The sequence below is a fragment of the Macrotis lagotis genome, chromosome X (assembly GCF_037893015.1).
Source record: "Macrotis lagotis isolate mMagLag1 chromosome X, bilby.v1.9.chrom.fasta, whole genome shotgun sequence".
NCBI classification, from domain to species: Eukaryota; Metazoa; Chordata; class Mammalia; order Peramelemorphia; family Peramelidae; genus Macrotis; species Macrotis lagotis.
In genome coordinates this window covers 559,231,116-559,254,278 of record NC_133666.1, presented here as the reverse complement: position 1 = coordinate 559,254,278, position 23,163 = coordinate 559,231,116, and the positions used below count along the sequence as shown (strand labels likewise).

General features: G+C 33.0%; 1 protein-coding gene across 3 annotated transcripts in view; it reads right to left on the bottom strand.

Annotated features, from left to right (window-relative positions):
• Positions 1-23,163, bottom strand: part of FZD6 (frizzled class receptor 6) — a 61,183-nt gene that overhangs the window by 23,205 nt on the left and 14,815 nt on the right. For all 3 annotated transcript variants that reach the window (XM_074200901.1, XM_074200900.1, XM_074200902.1), the window contains exon 3: positions 2,738-2,934. In XM_074200901.1, coding sequence (XP_074057002.1) covers positions 2,738-2,934 — 197 coding nt within the window. The remainder of the gene's footprint in view (positions 1-2,737; positions 2,935-23,163) is intronic.

The following is a 23,163-nucleotide window of genomic DNA, read 5'->3' as shown; positions in this document are numbered from 1 at the left end:
TATATATACTTCAAACAACTAAGTGCTCAGCTAGCTGGACTAAAATTAATGTGTGTATATGTGTGTATGTATATATATGAGACATATGTACACAATTATACATATATCACAAATGTGTGTGTGTGTGTGTGTATTCCTTTGCCTTCTCCCTTGGATCTTCTTCCTGAACTCGGGATTGTTTGAGAATTTCAGAAGTTAGCTGGCACTATTACTTACTGCTTTGAAGGTGCTGTATACTTTTGCCTTACTCCTTGCCTGACTGCTTATAAGGTCTGAATCATATAGTAACCAACAATTTGATTCCTTTTGATGACATGAAGCCCCCTAGGTCTAACTCTCTGGCTGGCCACTGTCTCCTAGGCTTCAACAGACCAGCCTTATCATCTATCCTGCTTTTCTATACTATAGGCCAGTCCTCTGGTACCTTTGTCTTCATTTTTTAAGTAATCTAACCTAAGGATCTTTGAGCCTTGCCATCTATCCAACAAGTGGAACCCTTAGTACTGCCAGGAATTTCCATCTGCCCTGACACTAAACTTTGAGTTCCTTAAGTAAAAGGACAATACCTATTTCTATTCTGATCCTACTGTTCAGCACAGTCGATGGTACTTAGTAAGTGTTTAATGTTTTTCATTCATTCATGTACAATATGAAGGAAAGAAGTTAAAATCAGACTATAATCAATCTATAAAACAATATTTTAGGTTCTTTTCCCACTTTTCTCCCTATCACTGAAACTCATGTTAAATATCTGTTTTACATGATACATTATACTTCTTTTGTTTTGTTTTCCAAAAAAAAAAAGGATCCATCTAGGTTGTGGCAAACCTATATGATTCACAATTTTTAACTATTCATTTTGTGGCAGCTAAAAAACTAGATTTGAATTTTGCTCTTCTACATATTAATATGCCTTAGGCCATATAATCTTTCTGGATTTCTAAGCCCTTCTAAATCTAACATACCATGATTTTATAATATTATTATATATGTGTGTATATTTAAAATTGTGATTTAAAAATCACAATGTGATTTTTAATAATTTTTAAAATAGGATTTTAAAAAATCTATTCTGTTCCAGTTTTGATCATCAAGTCCATATGGTGTCAAAGCATATGCTCTTAAGACACCAAAGGTTTTTCAGAAATATCAAAAATAAAAAAAATCTGAATTGGGAGGGAGCCTAGAGGTCATAAACATAATCACTCACCTTTTTTTGCAGTCTATTTCACTTTTGGAACTCTCTAATTGTTAGGAAGTCATTCATTACATTGAAAGTAAATCTGGTGGGTTGGGTGGCACAGTGGATAAAGCACCAGCCCTGGAGTCAGGATTACCTGGGTTCAAATCCGAACTTGGACACTTAATAATTACCTGGCTGTGTGGCCTTGGGCAAGCCACTTAACCTCATTTGTCTTGCAAAAAAAAATCTTAAAAAAAAAAGAAAGTAAATCTGGGGGGCATCTGGGTGGCACAGTGGATAGAGCACTTACCCTGGAGTCAGGAGAACCTGAGTTCAAATCCAGTTCCAGACACTTAATTACCTAGCTGTGTGACCTTGTACAAGTCACTTAACCTCATTGTATTGCAAAAATTAAAAAAAAGGAAAGGAAAAAACTAAATTGGCATCTTTGTAATTTTCATCTATTGCTTTTGGTTCTGCTGACATGTGAGAGAAAAACTTAAATTTAAGCTATATATAAAGTTCTGAACTGGATATGTAGACCTATTGGGGAAGCCACTGTCTCAAAACATTTCCTTAAGGCATTCAAGAGTTTATTAATTTATCTAAAATATTATAATTTTATGTTGGTAAAAAATTAAAGTTGCAAAGGTCATCAAAAAGCATTTAAGTGGACATGAATAGTATTGTTCTAAACATTGTTTAAAGATTAAGATACAATACAAGATCTTGAAATTAAGTAACACATTTGTTATAAATAAGATATGCTTGTCAATTTAATTAGTCTATATCACTTCATTTTTATGGAGATAAGATCAAATATAGAACAAATTTATGAATTAGGTGTACTCTACTTATTCCAAACTATGGTTTGGAGAAAATGGCTGATATCAATGATAATCAACAAAACATAGTTATACTACATAAATCTTAAACATCAATTTCATTTACATTAAGAAAAAAATGAATCATAAAAATGATATGAAGAACTTTCTAATATATTTTATGTGTGTATTTGGAGGGAACATGCAGTATACTGAAATCAAACTATTCAATATCAAAACTCCAAAAATGTATTAAGTTAATTACCTAAAATTATTATTATTAGTAACCATTGACCAAAAAAATTAAATGAATAAATATATAAAATAAGGAAAATTCACAAATCTCTTTTATATATTTCATCAAACATTTAGACAAGGTAGAAAGAATCAAATAAATAACCAAGTAAAATGTTATTTGCTCTTGTTTCCTTTTAAGTTTCCTTTAGTTTCAACTATCTTTGTTTTTGTTCTCTTTTTTCCTGTAATATTTTTACTCACATTCCACAGTTTGCTTTTCTGCAATGGAACAAGAAATTGCCTTAAGAATGACTATCAATTAATTATCTAAATGGTCAAGTATAAACAATGTGAAATAGTGGTCATCACATTTTGGACAAGGAAAAACAGCAAAGATGCAATCTATTCATTTATACAATAAACTTTCATTTCAGTTAGGGCTAAGGCATTGGCATTAAAATATTTTACTTATTAGCTAAAAATAATACCATACCTGCTGCATTCAAGCTCCTCGGGCCATGTGATACCAAAAGTGTCAATTAATTGTTTACAATCAGAGTATACTCTCTCACAAAATTTTCGACAAGGAGGAACCACATGAATTTGCTCAGTGCAGGCTGGCACAAAAGCATTACAGAGGAAAGTATCGACATCTGGTGAACAGTGTAGATTTGCTAGAGGGAGAAAAGGCTTTCAAAAAAAAAATAAAGAGATCTGGTTAGAAATTGTTTTAAAGACATACCTCACACACCTGTTTAAAGTTATCTTTAATCTTTCTTCTTTATGTAATTGTATTTTAAAAAGATACATTTACTTAGCTCTCCTTTAATTTAGACAACTATTTGTACAAATGGAACATTTGTTTTTGTTTTTCATCCAAAAACTCTATTCTTGTTGTGGGGAAAAAATATAGTTATACTTTTTGGAATGTATACAGAGAAGGAAAACAGGGTTGAAGAAAGTAGGTATATATATTCTGCCTGAAAATAAGAAAATTTAGGAAGAATGAGCTATATTTCAATTACTTGAAGAGCTTGTCAAGCTGATTGCAGTAGACCAAGTTTGTTCATATTGACCCCTTACTTTAATTCAATTCAAAGAACATTAATTAAACAGGCACTGATAGATCAAAGGTTAAAAAGCAAATGATAGCAGCCCCCTTCACCCTTAATAACTTGACAGTTTAAATTTAGTTAGTTAAAAGTTTTCCCAATAAATTCAGTGAGGTAAAGCAAGAATTCCCCCATTCTCTATTATTATTTATTCCAGAAATTGTAGAGTAGCAATAAGAGAAAGAAATCAAAGGTATAAATATCAGATGAGAGAAGATTGTAACTATTTCTAGATGACATGATGGTTTGCCTAAAAAAAAAAACAAACTAGAAAATCAAAAAAGAAACAGAATAGTAACATCAATAAATAGCTAGCTAACATTTATGCAATGAATTAAGTTGCATTTCATTTGATTCTAATAACAATTTGGGATGTAGATGATATTATTCTATTTTTACAGTTAAGGAAATTGATGATAAAATGATAATGACTATGATAATGATAAAATGACTATGCCCAGGGCATAGAGATCTCATAATTGCTTTGGAAAGGATTTGAATTCAGGGTTTCTAGACTTCAAGTGCAGTGCTATTACATCACCTAGCTACTTAAAATAAAAGTAAAGAAGAAACAAAATATACAAAATCACCAACATTTTCTTATAACAACAAAAACAAGGAGGAAATAACAATAAAAGCTGACATCTATCCAGTTACTTAAGATTTGCAAAACATTTTATATAAAGACATATAAAAATATATTAATGGATAGATTGCTGAAGTCAGGGAGACCGGAGTTCAAATTTGGTCTCAGACACTAGCTGTGGTACCCTGAGCAAGTCTTGCTTAACACTGTTTGCCTGTTTGGTTTTTTTTTTTAGGTTTTTGCAAGGCAAATGGGGTTAAGTGGCTTGCCCAAGGCCTCATAGCTAGGTAATTATTAAGTATCTGAGGCCGGATTTGAACCCAGGTACTCCTGACTCCAGGGACGGTGCTTTATCCACTGTACCACCTAGCCGCCCCTGCCTCTGTTTTTCAACTGTAAAATGGGTATTAAAATAGTACCTGTTGTCAGGCTCAAATGAGGGGATAATGGTAAATTGATTAGCACAGGGCCTAGCACATAGTCATCACCTTCTAAACATTAGCTATTATTATTTTATAATTAACATGTTAGTAATAGAGGAACCATTGCTAAACAGTGGAGTGATATGGTGAGAGTTATGCTTTAGGAAGATAAATTTGACAGCTGAATAGAAGATGAACTAAGTGGGAAGAAACAAGATGGGGAGACTAACAGGAAGATTGTTGCAGTAATACACAGCTTGAGGAGATAATATTATCACCATAGTGTTGGCAGTATCAGAGTAGAGAAGGGGACATAATATAAAAGACATGAAGATATAATTGGAAAGAACTGTCCACTAATCTGATATGTAGATTAAGATAGTGGGGAGTTGAAGATGACACTTAGATTGCTAGTGTGGATGACTGTAAAGTGGTATCTTGAGGATAACAGACACTGTGGTCAAGGCCTATGCATATTTATAAAATTTATAAAATCACCCTCTAAAAAGTCAACATCCTATTATCATAATATAGAAAAAACTTAATAGCCTCAATTGTCTTCACTTAAGTTCTTTTTTTATTCTAATCTATAATTTAACAGGAATTCCAGGAATGCTTGACAGGTATCTTCAAAAAGACCTACTAAGTATGCTTTTACCAGTTTCCTGGAGAGTTCCAAGAGGAACAGTTTGGAACATCAAGTTTGTTTTGAATGATTGAATAATGATTGAATGATTGAATAATCTTTCACTAATCTCTGCAAAGAGAATTTCCTGATTAAAAATCTACTGATTTCTTTTAATGATGAATCGATCTCATGAAGTGACACAGTACCATGTCCTACCCCATAATTATGAATAGATTATTAGGTTCATGGTAACCTCATCAGTTTAAATGTGTGATCAATTATCATCTCTACATAGATAACATCTTGTCAGTATCTCATAACCCTAATTGGGCTCCTAATCCCATCCTCTACAAAACGGTAGCACAAGTTAACTACAATGGTTTGAGGTTATCTGTTGGTTCAAATACAAGCTCCTCTGTTTGGTATTTAAAGTACTTTTCAACCTGATTTCAACCTAATTTTCCAGGCTAAAGCCTCCTATTTGCATTGTCCAAAGTCAAGCCAAATTGGTCTTATTGTTGTTCCTCACCTATGAATTCCATCTCCTTCCCTCTGCATGTCTACCTTGCCTGGAATACATTTCTTCTCCCTATGTTTCTTTGACTCCCTAGTTTCCTTTAAAGCTCAGTTCCAATATCAATTCCTACACGAGATGAGATCTTTCCTGATTTCCCCAGATACTACTACCCCCCCATTACTTTGCATTTATTTTGTCTGTATTTATTTGTGTACATGTTACCCAGGATAGAATGTAAGCTCCTCACGGCAGGAGTTTTATCACTTTTATATGCTTATCTCCAGAGCCCAACTGCTGAGAAAACGGTTTTGTCCTAGAGTGTAAATCTGATCATATCACTTCTTTATTCAATAAATTCCAGTGGCTCCCTAGTCTATTTAGGATTAAGTACATAGAAGATAATTTATGTTTACTGATTGATTTGATTTAACTAATTATCTATTGTGAAATAGCATGATACACACACACACATACACACACACACATATATATATATAAACACAAAGATATACATATGTACACATATAAATGTGTGTAATGTATATATGTATGCACACATTTATAAAACATCTAATATGTATATATTCCAGTTCTTTCTTTGGTATCAGACTTATCAGTAAAATTTGATTTTTTTTAAATTTCCAGTTGGCAATTTCTCCTATCTGCATTGATTTTGCTTCAAAATCTTTATATTTCATGTAACTAAACTTGTCTTTTATTTTTTATGATCACTTCTATTCCTTGTTAAGAATGCTCTCATTAACTACACATAGCTATAAAAGATAGTTACATTTTTCTCAAATTTCCAAATATGATCTTTTACATTTAGTTCCATCTTTTCAATAATAATTTTGAACTTAAAACACCAAAAAAGAGCATCACTATAAATAACAATAACTGAACCTCAAAAAATATTCTATATGAAACTTATGAGTTGCTATTTCAAAACACTTGCTTTTTTGAAAAGTATGCAATAAATTTCTCATTTTTTAATATCCAATTTGTATGTATTCTTTCTGAATTTCCTTCATTTTTCTTATGAACATTTTAAAAGGAGGGTTATAATGACCCTCTTTTTTTCCTTAGTATCTAACCCTTCATGGATTTTAAAATGAACTCCACTCACCCTGCTCTATTAATGGAGAGAAAGGAGGGTGGAGGTCATCTTGTAATATATAAGCAATCGTTAAGCAAACAGCAGTCAGGTCCAAAAGTATAATGTCACTGAACCTTGTTTCCTCTGTCAAGAGTAATATACCTCATTATGTGTCCTTTGAAGACATGGTTGACTACTACTTTGATTAAAACTCCTTAATCCTTTCAAATGTGTTCTTTGTACAGCATTGCTATATTTGTCTAAATTGTTCTTCTGGTTCTACTCATTTCATGATGCCATCCAGGATCCTCTGAAATCATTGTCTTTTGTCATTTCTTATGGCCCAGTATCATTTCCTTCTGTTTATATAATAATTTGTCTACCCATTCTCCAACTGTCTAAGATGCAAATTAAACTCCTTAGATTCCAGTTCTTTTCTTTACTTCTTTCCTTTTATCTCACTTGTTTTGAGTATTTCTTCCCCAGTATTCTCTTCCCTCTTAACTTTTCTTCCTTCCCTAGCCTCATGTTTCCTGGTTGAGTTTCTATACCATATACATACTTTATGTGGTACATGTGCATAACTTTCCATTGTCCATTTCACATAAGAATTAATTTCATCTAATGCCCCTTCTGCTACCAATTCCTTTATTTTTATATGGGTTTTCTTCTTGTAAACCTCAATTTTGAGAAATCAAGTTCTACTCCTTTCTCCCTCCCTTCTACACTTGAGTATTCCTTTTACCTTTCTTTCTCTTTCTCTTCTTCAGTCTTTCAGAACAGAATCAATCCACTTCCAGGGTCTCACTTTTTCTCTTTGTATTTAGGTTTCTGATGGGACACTTGCTGCTTCTCCCCATATTAGAATGTTATTACTATTTCATCATACATTTCCTTCCAAAAGCTAAAATAAATTTACCTTTCTAGTTTTCCTTAGACCCTTGCGTTTGTATTTAAAATTACCACTCCTTTCATCAAAAATACTTTTAAGAAAAAAATAATTTTAAGTTCTGTATTCAATTAAAGGTCATTTTTCTCCTTGTAGAATCATATCCAGATTGCAGTTCAAGTTTTTCTGGATTGTAAGATTGCATCTTTGGTCTTTTCAAATATTCTGCTCCAAAAGTCTCTGGTTTTTAATGTAGATTCAGTGATCCTGACTTGATACTCTTTGTGTATGCTTGTAGTGTATATAGTTTACACATATATTTTGCTACAGGAGCTCTAGAGTTTGGCTATGACAGTTCTGGAACTTTTTATTTTGGGTTTCCTTTCCAGGAGTGATCAGTGCATTTTTTTTCTAGCTTTACTTTACCCTTTGACTCTAATAGAGCTGGGAAGTTTTCAATTACAATTTCTTGAAATGGTATATGCAAGTTCTTTTTTCTGTAAGTCAAATGATTCTTAAATTATCTCTACTTGATCATATTCTGTGTTATTTTGAAATTTCTTCTTTTTTTCTTTTTTCTTTTGTTCTAATATTTCTTGTTTCCTAGAGCCAATGATTTCTGATTGGTGAGTTGGTTGAAGGTAGGGGTGTTGCAATACTCTGTGCATATTGATTGGCTTACTATCTTTCTCTTACTAAGCCGTAATCTTTGTTCAATCCATTACCTTCAATTTCTATGCCACACAGCTTATTCCTGGCCATTCCCCCTCTACTAGCTACTCTCTCCTCTTTTCCTCATCTTGACCCCTTGGTGAACCATTCAATCCTAGAAAACTATTGAGTCCCTGGTCCTCTCATAGCAAGGATGATACCTTGCCAAAACTCAGATTTGGCTCACTGCCACCATCCCTCATCATCATTTCTACATGTGCTACTAAAAAAAGGTAGAGAAAATCATGTAACCATTTTGACTGGGTTCGATACAAATTTGTTATTTAATAACCTCACTGCTTTGAGAAAATCCTACTACAAATCCAATCTACTTTCCACAGTGGCTTTTCTATTTCTAACCTTTTCATTCCTCTTCTAGCCTCCATGGCTTCCCCTCTTCCTCTCAGCTGAGAACATTCAGTCATATTTTATGTAATAAAATTTATACAGCAAGTTGAAGCCATTTGTCATGAGTTCCTTCTTTTTTCTTCATGTCATTTCATTCAGGTGGCTTGCATTTATGCCCTTGACAGGAAGGTAGGAGGGGGGACGGTTTGGAATAAAGATAATGAATTCTCTATTGGACTTTCAATTTGAGGTGTATGAAAGACAATTGGAGGTGTGAAATCCAAAGTTAGGAAAGAGGTGATAAGATTTGGGTATAATTGTTTTTTGTTGTTAAGTTTTCAGTCATGTACAACTCTGTTCCCCTGTAAGGTTTTCTTGGCAAGATACTGGAATAATTTGCCATTTCTTTCTCTAATTCATTTTACAGATGAGAAAACAGGTATAAGTGACTTGCTCATGGTCACATAGCTAATAAGAGTCTGACATTGGATTAAACCTCAGGAAGAATCTTGATGATGCTAGGCCCACACTCTATCCACTGCATTTTCTTTCTTTCTTTTTTTTTTAATTAAAGACTTTATTTATCAAAAATATAATTTTCTCCCTAAACTTACTTCCCTCCCCCCACAGGAAGCAATTTATCAGTCTTTACATTGTTTCTATGCTGTACATTGATCCAAATTGAGTATGATGAGAGAGAAATCATATCCTTAAGGAAGAAACATAAAGTATAAGAGATAACAAGATCAGACAATAAGATATCAATTTTTCCCCCTAAATTAAAGGGAATAGTCCTTGAACTTTGCTCAAACTCCATAATTTTTTATCTGGATACAGATGGTATTCTCCATTGCAGACAGCCCCAAATTGTCCCTGATCATTGCACTGATGGAATGAGTGAGTCCATCAAGGTTGATCAAAACCCACCTCCCCATGTTGCTGTTAGAATGTACAGTGTTTTTCTGGTTCCACTCATCTCACTCAGCATCAGTTCATGCAAATCTCTCCAGGCTTCCCTGAATTCCTGTCCCTCCTGGTTTCTAATAGAACAATAGTGTTCCATCACATACATATACAACAGTTTGCTAAGTCATTCCCCAATTGAAGGACATTTACTTAATTTCCAATTCTTTGCCACCACAAACAGGGCTGCTATGAATATTTTTGTACAAGTGATGGTTTTATCCTTTTGCATAATCTCTTCAGGATATATACCCAGTAGTGGTATTGCTGGATCAAAGGGTATGCACATTTTTGTTGCCCTTTGGGCACAGTTCCAAATTTCTCTCTAGAAAGGTTGGATGAGTTCACAGCTCTACCAACAGTGTAATAGTGTCCCAGATTTCCCACAACCCTTCCAACAATGATCATTATCCTTTCTGGTCATATTGGCCAGTCTCAGAGGTGTGAAGTGGTACCTCAGAGAAGTTTTAATTTGCATTTCTCTAATAATAAGTAATGGTTTAGAGCAATTTTCATATGACTATGGATTGCTTTGATCTTCTCATCTGTAAATTGCCTTTGCATTTCCTTTGACCATTTGTCAATTGGGGAATGGCTTTTTTTTTTTAAATATGACTCAGTTCTCTGTACATTTTAGAAATGAGTCCTTTGTCAGAAACAATAGTTGTAAAGATTGTTTCGCAGTTTACTACATTTCTTTTGATCTTGGTTACTTGGTTACAGTGGTTTTGTCTGTACAAAAGCTTTTTAATTTAATATAATCAAAATCATCTAGTTTCTTTTTAGTGATGTTCTCCATCACTTCCTTGGTCATAAACTGCTTCTTTTTCCATAGATCTGACAGGTAAACTGGTCCTTGATCTTCCAATTTGCTTATAGTATTGTTTTTTTATGTCTAAATCCTGTATCCATCTGGATTTTATCTTGGTAAAGGGTGTGAGGTATTGGTCTAATCTAAGTTTCTTCCATAGTAACTTCCAATTTTCCCAGCAATTTTTATCAAAGAGAGAGGTTTTTATCCCAATAGCTGGACTCTTTGGGTTTATCAAACAGCAGATTACTATAATCATTTCCTGCTATTGCACCTAGTCTATTCCACTGGTCCACCACTCTATTTCTTAGGCAATACCAGATAGTTTTGATAACTGATGCTTTATAATACAATTTTAAATCGGGTAGGGCTAAGGCCCCTTCTTGCATTTTTTTCATTAAATCCCTGGGAATTCTTGACTTTTTATTTCTCCATATGAATTTACTTACAACTTTTTCTAACTCATTAAAGTATTTTTTTTTGGAATTTTTATTGGTAGGGCACTAAACAGGTAGTTTAGTTTTGGCAGAATTGTCAGTTTTATTATATTAGCTCTACCTATCCATGAGCATCCGCTGCATTTTTCAGTCATGTCTGATTATTCATGACTCCTAATAGCATAGAGATGACAAGTAAAATGCATTAAGAAATGAAATTAATTGAAGCATTATAGTGGGAGAGGAGGCCCCAAGATAGAGCTCTGTGGGATCCATATGAGGGTCCTGCAAAGAAGACCAAGAAGTAGTAGTCAGACAAGTAGGAGAACCAGGTGAGTTATATTTGGCCCTTTAAGTCTGAACTCCTTCGGAAAGTTAAGTCTCCACTTTCTAGACTCTCACTCTCCTCTTCATCCCTTACAACTTGGCTTCTAACCTCATCATTCAATCCAAAGTGCTCTCTCCAAAGTTACCAATGATCTCCTAAGTCAAATAGCATATTCTCATTCCTCATTCTTCTTGACCTTTCTGCAGCCTTTGACAGATACTATTGATCACACTTTTCTCCTTGATGCTCTCTTCTCTCTAGTTTTTTGGGAATACTATTATCTTCTGATTCTCCTCCTACTAATCTCTTAAATATGACTCCTCTCCTCTGATACTATCATTATCATGATGTAGGTCCTCATCAACTCACAGTGGCCTGAAGTAACAGCTTGCTTCTGAGTCAAGTCTCTGTTTCAAGTCTCTTCCCACTCCAAACCATTCTCCATATATCTGTAAAAAGGATTTTCCTAAAGCAACAATCTGACCATATTACTCCATACTCAATAAACTCCAGTGTTTCCCTATTTATTGTCTTGGGATGAATTACAAAACCCTTTGTTTTTAAAGTGCTATCATAATCTAGCACATCCACTTTTGTAGTTTTCTTACATACCTTACTCCCTTGTACTCTGGTTTCCTTACTGTTTCACAATGAGATACTTTATCTCTTGGGTCCAAGAATTTTCTCCAGTTTTCTCACAAGTTTGGAATGCTCTCAACCAGTCTCCACCTCCTGGAATCTCTGGTTTCTTTTAAGGTCAATATTCCAGGACTTGTTGAAATTAGTTCAATGTCATCCTCAAACAGAAGCAACTGGAGAACCTTACTATCCATAAGAAGTTTCCAATAATTTGGACTCTGGACATTAAATTTCCTTCTTAACCGTGGCAAACACAAATGAACATCTTGTTTTACACTTCAATTAATGTTAATAATCATAATCAAATAAATGAAAGTTATCATCATGAATATTATGGACTCAATATAAAGATTCTATTTAGATTTATCAATTAACAAGCTACTATATGATAAGTACTGTACTACATGTTATAGATATAAAGAAAAAGCAATAAAAAGAGTGTTTACCCTCAAGTTTATATTCCAATGGGTGGAGAAAATACATATATAAGGTATGTGCAAGAGTCACAAATTATTATTATTAAAGATCCAAAAGAATAATATGAAAATTTCTTGGATAGATATTGCCAGTAAAATATACTTTTCTTTGCTGATGAAATTATGTCCCTCCTTCTTTCAAAATTTCGCACTGAAAATGCATAAATTAGCAAATATTTGATCTTCTTGCTAAGTGGCAAAAAAGTGCCAGTCAAGGACAACACAGATTTAGAATAAAATTTAATTGTAAGTTGGAAAACTACAGTGAGAGATTTCAACTAAGTGAATTTCCCCTTTATCACCTGAAAAGAAAAAGAACTGTGTGAAATAAAACAAAAAAAGGAATATCTATAAGGTATTCTACAAAGAAAAACTAGCAGAAGTACACACCTTTCTCTTCCTAAATCAATTCTCTGTTTAGCACTAGAGTTTCCCTTCTTTTTACATCCATGTCTTAGGATCAACATGAAGACAACTACAATGTTTATACAAACAGAAAGCTGCTGGGACTGTCAGGTATAGCAGTTCCCTACTAAGGACTTTTACCAGACCCAATGTCCATGGCTGCCTCTTAGGGTCCAATGCCTTGACCCCTCAGCAGATAAAGTACTATCTAATAGGCTGAATGGGAATGGGCTGGGGAAAAAAAGGTGTCAAGACAAGAAAGAAAGAAATTTCAAGTAAGGTTTATGACTGGCTCAGTTTCCTCTCAGAAACTATTATACTTAATTATATGTCAAACCCCACCAAAACTAAGTGAAATGAAAGAATATTTACAAAAATATTAAATATATATATATGCAGAATATAATACAGAAAACTTAACTTAATCCCCGCAAAAGGAGAAACTGAATAAGCTATAAATGAATAGGAAATAAGGGGGCAAAAGATCCCTAGTTCAAATGAATTTACAGGTGAATTATATCAAATTTTAAAATAATAATAATTCACTCTTTAAAAAGTGTTTGCAAGGGGGCGGCTAGGTGGCACGGTGGATAGAGCACCAGCCCTGGAGTCAGGAGGACCTGAGTTCAAATCCAACCTCAGACACTTAATAATTACTTAGCTGTGTGGCCTTGAGCAAGCCACTTAACCCCATTGCCTTGCAAAAACTTTCAAAAAAAGTGTTTGCAAAAACAGAGTCTACCTTAATATTTTGTGAGACATGTAATCCCTACACCTGAACTAGTGACAAAAACAGAAAAAAAGGGGGTATAACTCATTATCACTAATGAATATGAATGTAGAACCTTAAGCATAACTGTGTTGAAGTATGAAATGAACATAAATGTTTGGTAATTTGAACATTCCCTTGGCATCCTTCTTCTTCAGGATTGGGAGGTACATTGATCTTTTCTAATCCAGTGACTATGTTGAGCATTCCAAATTTTCTGGCATTTTAAGTGTAGCATTTTAGCAGCATTCATCTTTTGGGATTTTTAAATAGCTCAGCTAGAATTCTATCACCTTCATTAGACTTAGAGTAAGCAATACTTCCCAAGGACCACTTGACTTAATTCTCCAAGATGTCTGGCTCTAGATCAGTAAAGGTGTTTTTCACATATCTCAAAGATCTTTCTTCTGTATATATATATATATATGTATATACATATATATGTATACACACACACACACACATATATCTTTCCTACTTCTTAATGTCTTCTGCATCTCTAGCATTTTTTAAAATCATGTCCATTTTTGCTTGAAATATTCCTTTGATATCTCTAATTTTCTTAATGAGATCTCTCATCTTTCTAATTCTATTGTTCTCTGCTATTTCTACATATTGCTCATTTAAGAAAACTTTATCTCTCCTTCGTATTCAGTTAGATAAATCTTTCCCTCTGTTTTTTTCCTTTGTCCTTTTCTCCTTTCCTCAGTTATTTATAGACAGACAGCCATTTTCCCTTTTTGCACTTCTTTTTCTTAGGTATGTTTTTGTTGCTGAACAATACTGAGAAACTGTCCAGAGTTCTTAAGGCATTTTATCTACCAGATTAATCCTTTAAATATATTCATCATTTCTATTTCATATTCATAAGGGATGTTATTTAGGTAACACCTGTACAGTTGTATTTTCCTGATTTTCTCCAATTTCAGTCTGCATTTTGCAATAAGAAGTTCATGATTTGAGCCACAATCAACTCCAGGTCTTGTTTAACTGACTATAAAGCTTCTCCATCTTAGGGTGCAAAATATAAAATCAATCTGATTATAATTTTTAACATCTGCTGACATCCATGTTTAAGAGTCATCCTTTGAGTTGTTGAAAAAAAGAATGTTTTCTACAACCAGCAAGTTATCGTGACAAACTCTATTGGTGTCTATCATTTCTTTTCTATTTTAGCATTCCACTACCCTATGATTAATGTGACATCTTTTTTTTTGTGCTATTACTGTAAGGTTTTTTATAGGTCTTTATAGAATTGATCGACTTTGGTCTCTTTGACATCAGGTGGTTGGAGCACAGACTTGTATTACTATGATGCTGAACAGTTTGCCTTGGATTTGAGTATATATCATTCTGTCATTTTTTAGATGAGACAAAGGTCTTAGAAAACTAGTTGAGAAGGGGTGGATTTTTATACTATTTTGATGGTCTTAAAAGAAGAAGAAAATTACAGATAGATGACTGTACTGAGAAGGTAAGAGGAGGAGAGGGAGGGAACTCTATCTCACATAACAGAAGCATAAAATGAACAAAATACAAATACAGAGGAAGGGATGGAGCAAAAGGTATCCCATGAACCTTCTTTTCATCTGAACTCAACAAAAGAAGGTTACACACACAAACACATGGACACTCTGCACAGAGTGATATAAAAATGCACTAAACTCAATAGGCAAAGGGGTGGGGGTCAAGGAAAGGGCAGGCGGGTATGAGAAGGGCAGGATATAAAAAAGATACTCAAAAGCAAAGAAAATCCTATAACCTCAAGGTGGTGGGAGAGAAACTGATAGGGAAATATGAAGTGAACAGAATAGAAACATCAAATTTGTAGATCTAATTTGTTAAGCAAATTCCTCTTTAATGGATTACTCCTTTGAGAAGAAAAAATGCTTAAGATAACATGGAAGGACATAGACAATTAACAATTGTAAATATGAATATGAATGAGGTAAACTTATGCGTATTAGATAAGATCATAGCAAAAAGGAATTAGAAACAGAATCCAATAGGTTCATTACAAAACATACTTGAAACATATTCAAAGAGAATTAAAATGAGGGTTTGGATCACAAGCTATTCATCTTTCATGTGAATTTAAAAAAACACACCGCTGTAGCAATCATGATTTCAAAGATACAATAAAAATAAAATAAAAAAAGATAAATGGTAAAAATGCATGATGCTTAAAGGCACCATAAATAATAAATCATTATCAATACTGAACAATTTAGTATCTAAAAAAAGAAAATGACTTTCTGATATGACTTTATAAATGGCTAAGGAAAGAAGAAAAGTAATAAAGGGAAAAACAAAGGAAAAGATATATCCAGCTGAATACCAAATTATTTGAATTATAAGATAAATATATTATAAAACTTGAAAGGTAGAATTTTCAATATGCATCTCTCAGACCTAAATGAATCTAAGGAAAAAAGATAAATAAGAAAGAAGATAAATATCTGAATAAAATATTAGAAAATTGAAACAAAATAGAACCCTGGTTTACTGAATGGTAACTGAAAGAATACATATTTCTAAGATATTCATGGTATCTTTACAAAATCTAACTACATACTGGGACAGAACAACCTCACAAACAAATGTAAAAAACCCCCAGAAATACTAAGAACATTCTTTACTGAATATGATGTAAGAAGAAATGGTACTCAATAATAGATCTCTTAAGAAATAACAAAATCTTAAGTGGAGTGTTATTTAAACTAAGAAATTTCAATTTTTTAAAAAAATGACAATGATGAGACACCATATCAAAACTTAAAGGAAACAACAACAAACTAGACATGAACAAAAAAGGGTCAAGAATATTAAGGGAAAAAATGAAAAGAAAAAGAAACTAAAAAGGGTCTAGCAGTGCCAGGTTTTTAATTAAAAACATTTTTATGGTAGTTAAAAAAAATCAAACAAAACAGATCACATACACAATACACAACAAATGATGGAGTGTGACAAACTCCAAGATCCCTTGCTGGATAAGGACTTACCATATGACAAAATTTGCTGGGAAAACTGGAAAATTTTCTGGTAGACAATTAGGGACAGACCAACAAGTCACACTAAATATCTCACACCAATTATCAAGATAAGTTCAAGTAAATACATGGATACATAAAAAGGGACATCATAAACAAATTATAAGAGGAAAGAAGATATTACCTTTCTGATTTATGGCTAGGAAAGAGATCTTATCTAAAAAGGACAGAGAATTTCACAGAAAATAGACTATTTTGATTATATACATTTTTTTAAGTTTTTGTAAAACAGAACCAAGGCAGTCAAAATTAGAACAGATATGGTAACTGAGGTAATCTGCAGCAAAATTTTTAAACTAAAGTCTTACATGCAAGATATATATATATGTATGGAACTGATTTAAAATTTTAAGTCATTCCCTAAACTACCAACAAAACCTAGCAGGAAGAGATAGAAAGAGAAATTCCATTTAAAATAGCTGAAGACAGGATATAAAAATAAACCCTCATAATTCCTCAACATTTCTATATATATGACTAGCAAGATACAGCAGAAAGAGCTAGAAAGTGAAATCAAAGTAACTTCAGACAATATAAAATACTTGGGAACCTATGGGCAGACTCAGAAACTTTATGAAAACAACTACAAAACACTTTCAGCACAAATAAAATCAGACTTAAATAACTGGGAAAATATCAACTGTTCATGGGTAGGCCAAGCTAATATAATAAAACTGACAATTCTACCTAAATTAATCTAAGTATTTAGTGTCCTACCAATCAAAATTCCAAAAAATTACTTTAATGAATTAGAAAAAATTTTAAGTAAATTCATATGGAGAAATAAAAAGTCAAAAATTTCCAGGGATTTAATGAAAAAAAAATACAAAAGAATGTGGTTTAGTCCTACCAGATCTAAAATTATATTATAAAGCATCAGTCATAAAAACTGTCTGGTATTGGCTAAAAAAAAAATAGAGTGATGGATCAGGAATAGACTAGGTGCAAAAGAGATAGCAGGAAATGATTATAGTAATCTGCTGCTTGATAAACCCAAAGAGTCCAGCTTTGGGGATAAAAACACTCTCTCTTCGATAAAAACTGTTGGGATTGGAAGTTAGTATGACAGAAACCTGGATTAGACCAACATCAAAGATCAAAATGGGTACAGGATTTAGACATAAAAAGACAATATTATAAGCAAACTAGAAGATAAAGGAATAGTTTACCAGTCAGATCTATGGGAAGAGAAGTAGTTTATGACACAAGGAAGAAGATGGAGAACATCATTAAAAACAAACGAGATAACTTTGATTACATTAAAAAAGCTTCTGCACAAAACCACTAAACCAAGATCAAAAGAAATGTAGGAAATTACAACTAGTATTTCTGACAAAGTACTCATTTCTAAAATATATAGAGAACTGAGTCAAATTTATTAAAAAAAACAAAAAACAAGCCATTCCCCAAATGACAAATGGATATGCAGAGGCAATTTACTGAGGAAATCAAAGTAATCCATAGTCATATGAAATATTGTTCCGAATATCTTTACTGATTAGAGAAATGCAAATTAAAGCATCTCTCAGACTGGCCAATATGACCAGAAAGGACAATGATCAATGTTGGAAGGGATGTGGGAAATTTCAGACACTAATACATTGTTGGTGGAGCTGCGAACTCATCCAGCCTTTCTAGAGAGCAATTTGGAATTGTGTCCAAAGGGCAATAAAAAATGTTCATACTGTTTGATCCAGGAATACCACTACTAGGTCTATACCTTGAAGAGGTCATGAAAAGGGGTAAAACCATCACTTGTACACAAATATTCATAGTAGCTCACTTGTGGTGGAAAAGAATTGAAATAATTAAATTAAATAAATGTCCTTCAATTGGGGAATGGCTTAGCAAACTGTGGTATATGTATGCCATGGAACACTATTCTATTAGAAACCAGGAGGGATGGGAATTCAGAGAAACCTGGAAGGATCTGCATGAACTGATGCTAAGTGAGATGAGCAGAACTAGAAAAACATTGTACACCCTAAAAGCAACATGGAGGTGATGATCAACCTTAATGGACTCACTCATTCCATCAGTGCAACAATCAGGGAAAATTGTGGAGTATCTGCGATGGAGAATACCATCTGTATCCAGAGAAAGAATTGCGGAGTTTGAACAAAGACTATTACTTCCAATTGTAAAAAAAGAAGTTATCTTATTATGTAATTTTGTTATCTCTTATACTTTATTTTTTCTTTAGGAATATGATTTCTCTCTCAACGCATTCAATTTGCATCAATATTTAGCATGGAAACAATGTAAAGACTATCAGAGTGTCTTCTGTGGGGGGTGGGGGGAAGGAAATGAGAATAGGGAGGACATTGTAAAGTTAAAAAATAAATTAATTTAAAAAATAAAATAGCTGCAGACAATATAAAATACTTGAGTCTACTTGCCAAGACAAATTCAGGTATTATACAAACACAATGACAAAAATAAAGACAAATCTAAAACAAGTTGAGAAATATTGTTTGTGACAATTCTTCCTAAGTTAATTTGCTTATTCAATGCCATCCCAATCAAAATATCAAATAATTATTTATAGAGCTCGAAAAAAAACAGCAAGTCATCTAGAACAAGAAAAAGTCAGGAATATCAGGGTAATCAATGAAAAATAAATGAAGGGGGGGCAGCTAGGTGATGCAATGGAGAGAGCACTGGCCCTAGAGTCAGGAGGACCTGAGTTCAAATTCAACCTCAGACACTTAATAATTGCCTAGCTGTGTGACCTTGGGTCAGTCAATTAACCCCATTGCCTTAAGTAAAAAAGAAATTTAAAAAAAAGAAAAAGAATGAAGAGAGACAGCCTAGAAGTTCCTACATTATAAGGCAGTAATTGCCAAAACAATGTTGTACTTATTAAGAAATAAGAGTGGTGAATCAGTGGACCAGAATAGATACAGAATACACAGTATATGACCACAATAATCTAATGTTTGATGAATCCAAAGATTCAAGCTTTTGGGGTAAACTTCACATTTACCAAATTGGAATGTAGTTTGGAAAAAACTAGGCAGGCATAGACCAACATCTCACATGATATATGAAGGTAAGGTCAAAATGGTTTGAAATATAGGGTGATATCATAAATAAATTAGGGGAGTGTGAGAAAATAAGGAGTTTATGAAAAGAGATACATGATACTAGAGGAAGTAAAATATATAATTTTGATTTCATGTAATCATGGCTTTTGCATATACAAAATTAATGTAGCCAAAATTAGAAAGAAAACAGGAAAGTGGGGGAGGGGGATTTTTTCCAACAAGTCTCTTTAATAAAGGCTTGATTCTTTAAATGATCAAAGTACTGAGCCAAATTTATAAAAATAAGATCTAATTCCCAGTTGATTAAGTCAAAGAATATAAACAGGCAATTTTAGAAGAAATCAAAACAACAATAATTACACGAAAAAATGCTCCAAATCACTATCAATTAGAGAAATGCAAATTAAAACAACTCTGAGACACGACCTCATGCTACTCATTTTGGAAAAAATGAGAGGAAAGGAAAATGACAAATGCTGGAGAGGATAGGGAAGAATTGGGACACAAATGTACTGCTGGGGGAGTTTTGAACTAGTCCAACCTTTTTGGGCTTCATAGCTAAAGGGCTATGAAACTGTGAATACCCTTAGCAGCACTACTTTATATCATAAAGAAATCAAAGAAAAGGGGCTATTTGTACAAAAATATGGATAGTAGTGAGGCAAAAAATTAGAAACTAAGTATATGTCTATAAATTGGGGAATGGCTAAACTAGTTGTGATGGAATGCTATTGTGCTTGCTGTAACAAAAAACAAGTAGAATGGTTTCAAAAAACCCTGAAAAGACTTACATAATCTCATGCAAAATGAAAAATCTGAAAAACATAGTGAACACAATATTAGCAATATTGTAAGAATGATTGTTTGTGGAAGACTTAGCTACTCCGATCAAGACAATGATTCAAGACAATTCCAAAAGACCCATGTTGAAAAATGCTATCCATCTCCAGAGAGAATTGATGAACTGTAAATTCAAACAAACATATACTTTATTTTATTTTTATTGTTTTGCTTTGTTTGTGATTTCTTTTGTGACATGGCTAATATGGAAAGTTTGGCATGACTTCATATGTATTTTCAAACTCAGATTACTTGCCTTCTCAAGAAGAAGGGAAAGGAAGGAAGGAGAGCATCTGGAAAGCAAATTTTTTTAAATGATCAATTAGAATTTTTTACATATAACTGAGAAATATTAAGCAAATTAGTTTTTTTTGATAAATGATCAAAGAATATACATGGGCAATTTTCAAAGTAATGCATCTAAGGTATCAAGAACAAAACTAAAAAAATGCTACATGGCATTAAAAATTCAAGGAATACAAACTAGAGCTACTCTGGGGTTCTACCTTACACCCATTTGATTACTAAATATCTTAAAAAAGAAAAAAATGAAATTGTTGAAGGAACTACTGATAAGCATACTGATACACTATCAGAGAAGCTGTGATTCAGACTAGCCATTCTCAAAAGTAATTTTGAAATGTTACATATTGTCACACTCCAATCAGCAATAACGCGAGGCATATACTTCAAAGAATAAAAGAGGAAAAGAATGCATACATAGTACAAAAATATTTATAGTATATCTTCTGTAGTAGCAAAGAATTGGAAACTAAGTGAGCATCGTTGCCTCAGTCAAATTATGACCTAGCTTTAAAAAGTCAAGGACTCCCAGTGCATCCAGGGTCAACCCCAGTTGTCCTGATCCATATCTTGCCACTGGACTCAGATGGCTCCCGAGAGAGTCAAGTTGGTGACTTTGCACAGCACCCCTTCACTTAAATCTAGTTCACTTGCATGTCATGGCATCACCTCCCTGATGTCATGGTGTTCCAGAATGAAGGACAAATAATAACAAGTGAGTATTCATCAGTTAGTGAATGGCTAAACAACTAATGGTTCATGAATTTAATGGACTATTTCTGTATCAAAAGAAATTTCAAAAAAGGCAATATTAGAGAATCCTAGGAAAACCTGTACAACTGACCAGGAAAACAATTTATACAAAAACATAATTAAAAAAAACTTTGAAAGATTTAAAAACTCTGAACAAATATCATCCAGGGGACTGATGATGAAATATGCTTCCCAATTTTTGACAGAGATAACGGGACTCAAGAAATAAGTATTTTCAGACAGTCAATGTAGAAATCTTTGCTTGACTATGCATATTTGTTACAAAAGATTTGTTTTTTTTTTCAGTAGCAGGGCAACTAGGATGATAAAGGCCAATAGAGATAAAGTAGCTAAAAGGAAAATTTTAAAGGGTCATTGGCATATCTTTTAAAAAATCTAAGATAAGAACAAAACGAAGGTCAGAAAGATGCACAGACAAGGTCACATCTAGAGTGGCAAATATGACAGGAAAAGGAAAATTAAAACTGTTGAGATGGAAATAATCAATGTGGGAAAATGGGCACACTAAAGCACTATTGGTGGATCTGTACCATTATGCTCCCAAAAAATCAAAGAGCAAAATGTATACACAAAAATATTTTTACATACAATTTTATCACATACAAAAAATATTTATAGCAGTTCTTTTTGTGGAGTCAAAAAACTGGAAACTAAGAGGATATTCAACAACCAAGGAATGACTGAATATAATTATGATAGAATACTACTCTGCTTTATGAAATGAGTAAATGCAAAGAAAGACTTATGAGTGAACAGAAACTGAACAATTTATACTATCACATAGTATTATAAAAATAAACAGTTTTAAGTATTTTTATAAACTAACAAAAGAATGAAATGAATAGAACCAGGAGAAGAATTTGTTTGACACACAACTATAAAAGCAATAGGAACTACAATCAATAAACTGATCATTTATGATATGATTCTCGAAGACTGCTGATGAAATACTCTATCCATTATAGATAGGTGATGAATTTTAGGTGCAGAAAGATGTGTGTTTGTTGGAGGGGTTAGATGGGGTGGGTAGAGGGTAATGTGGGAAACCACTAAGAGAATTTATTCTGCTTGACTATACATATTGTTCACAAAAAAATATAGAGAGTAAAAGATAAAGGAGAAAAGAAGAAAACAGATTTTTAAAATTTCTGAAAAACAGATGGAATGTTTGAGAAATGTTACAAAACTTTCATATCAAATCAGTATATTATTAGTTTTATTTTGCTATAAGACACAAAGCAGGAATAATCTGTAATGCTTGTTTGCTATGTAAAAAAAAGACATCAATAAAACCACAACTGTAAAAATTAAAAAAGATAGCTTTGAAAGTAGTACAATGAATTTATTATATTTCCAAAAGCTACACATAATAGAGAACTGAAGCTTCAAGTAAAATCATTTTTCTTTTATTATAATTTACATACCCATTTAATGAGTTTAAAATAGAAATAAATAAAAGAGTGAACCAAAACAACTCTAAGAGACTATACCATTCATGGTAGTTTAAAAAATGGGGAAATTCATTGTTGTAGAGGTTGTTGATGGAATGAAGACTTGGTTCAACCATTCTCAAAAAGAATTTGGAATTATGGCAGAAAAAGTACTAAACTGTTCCTTGAAACTAAACTGAGCTAGAAATGCCACTACTGAAAATTGCTAGAAACTGTTCTAACAGTTGTACTCTGTTAGGTTCAGGTTCAATGCTGGGATGAAATGAGAAACTCACAAAATAATGGAGAGTTAACAAAAGAGGGTTCACAAGCTGAGG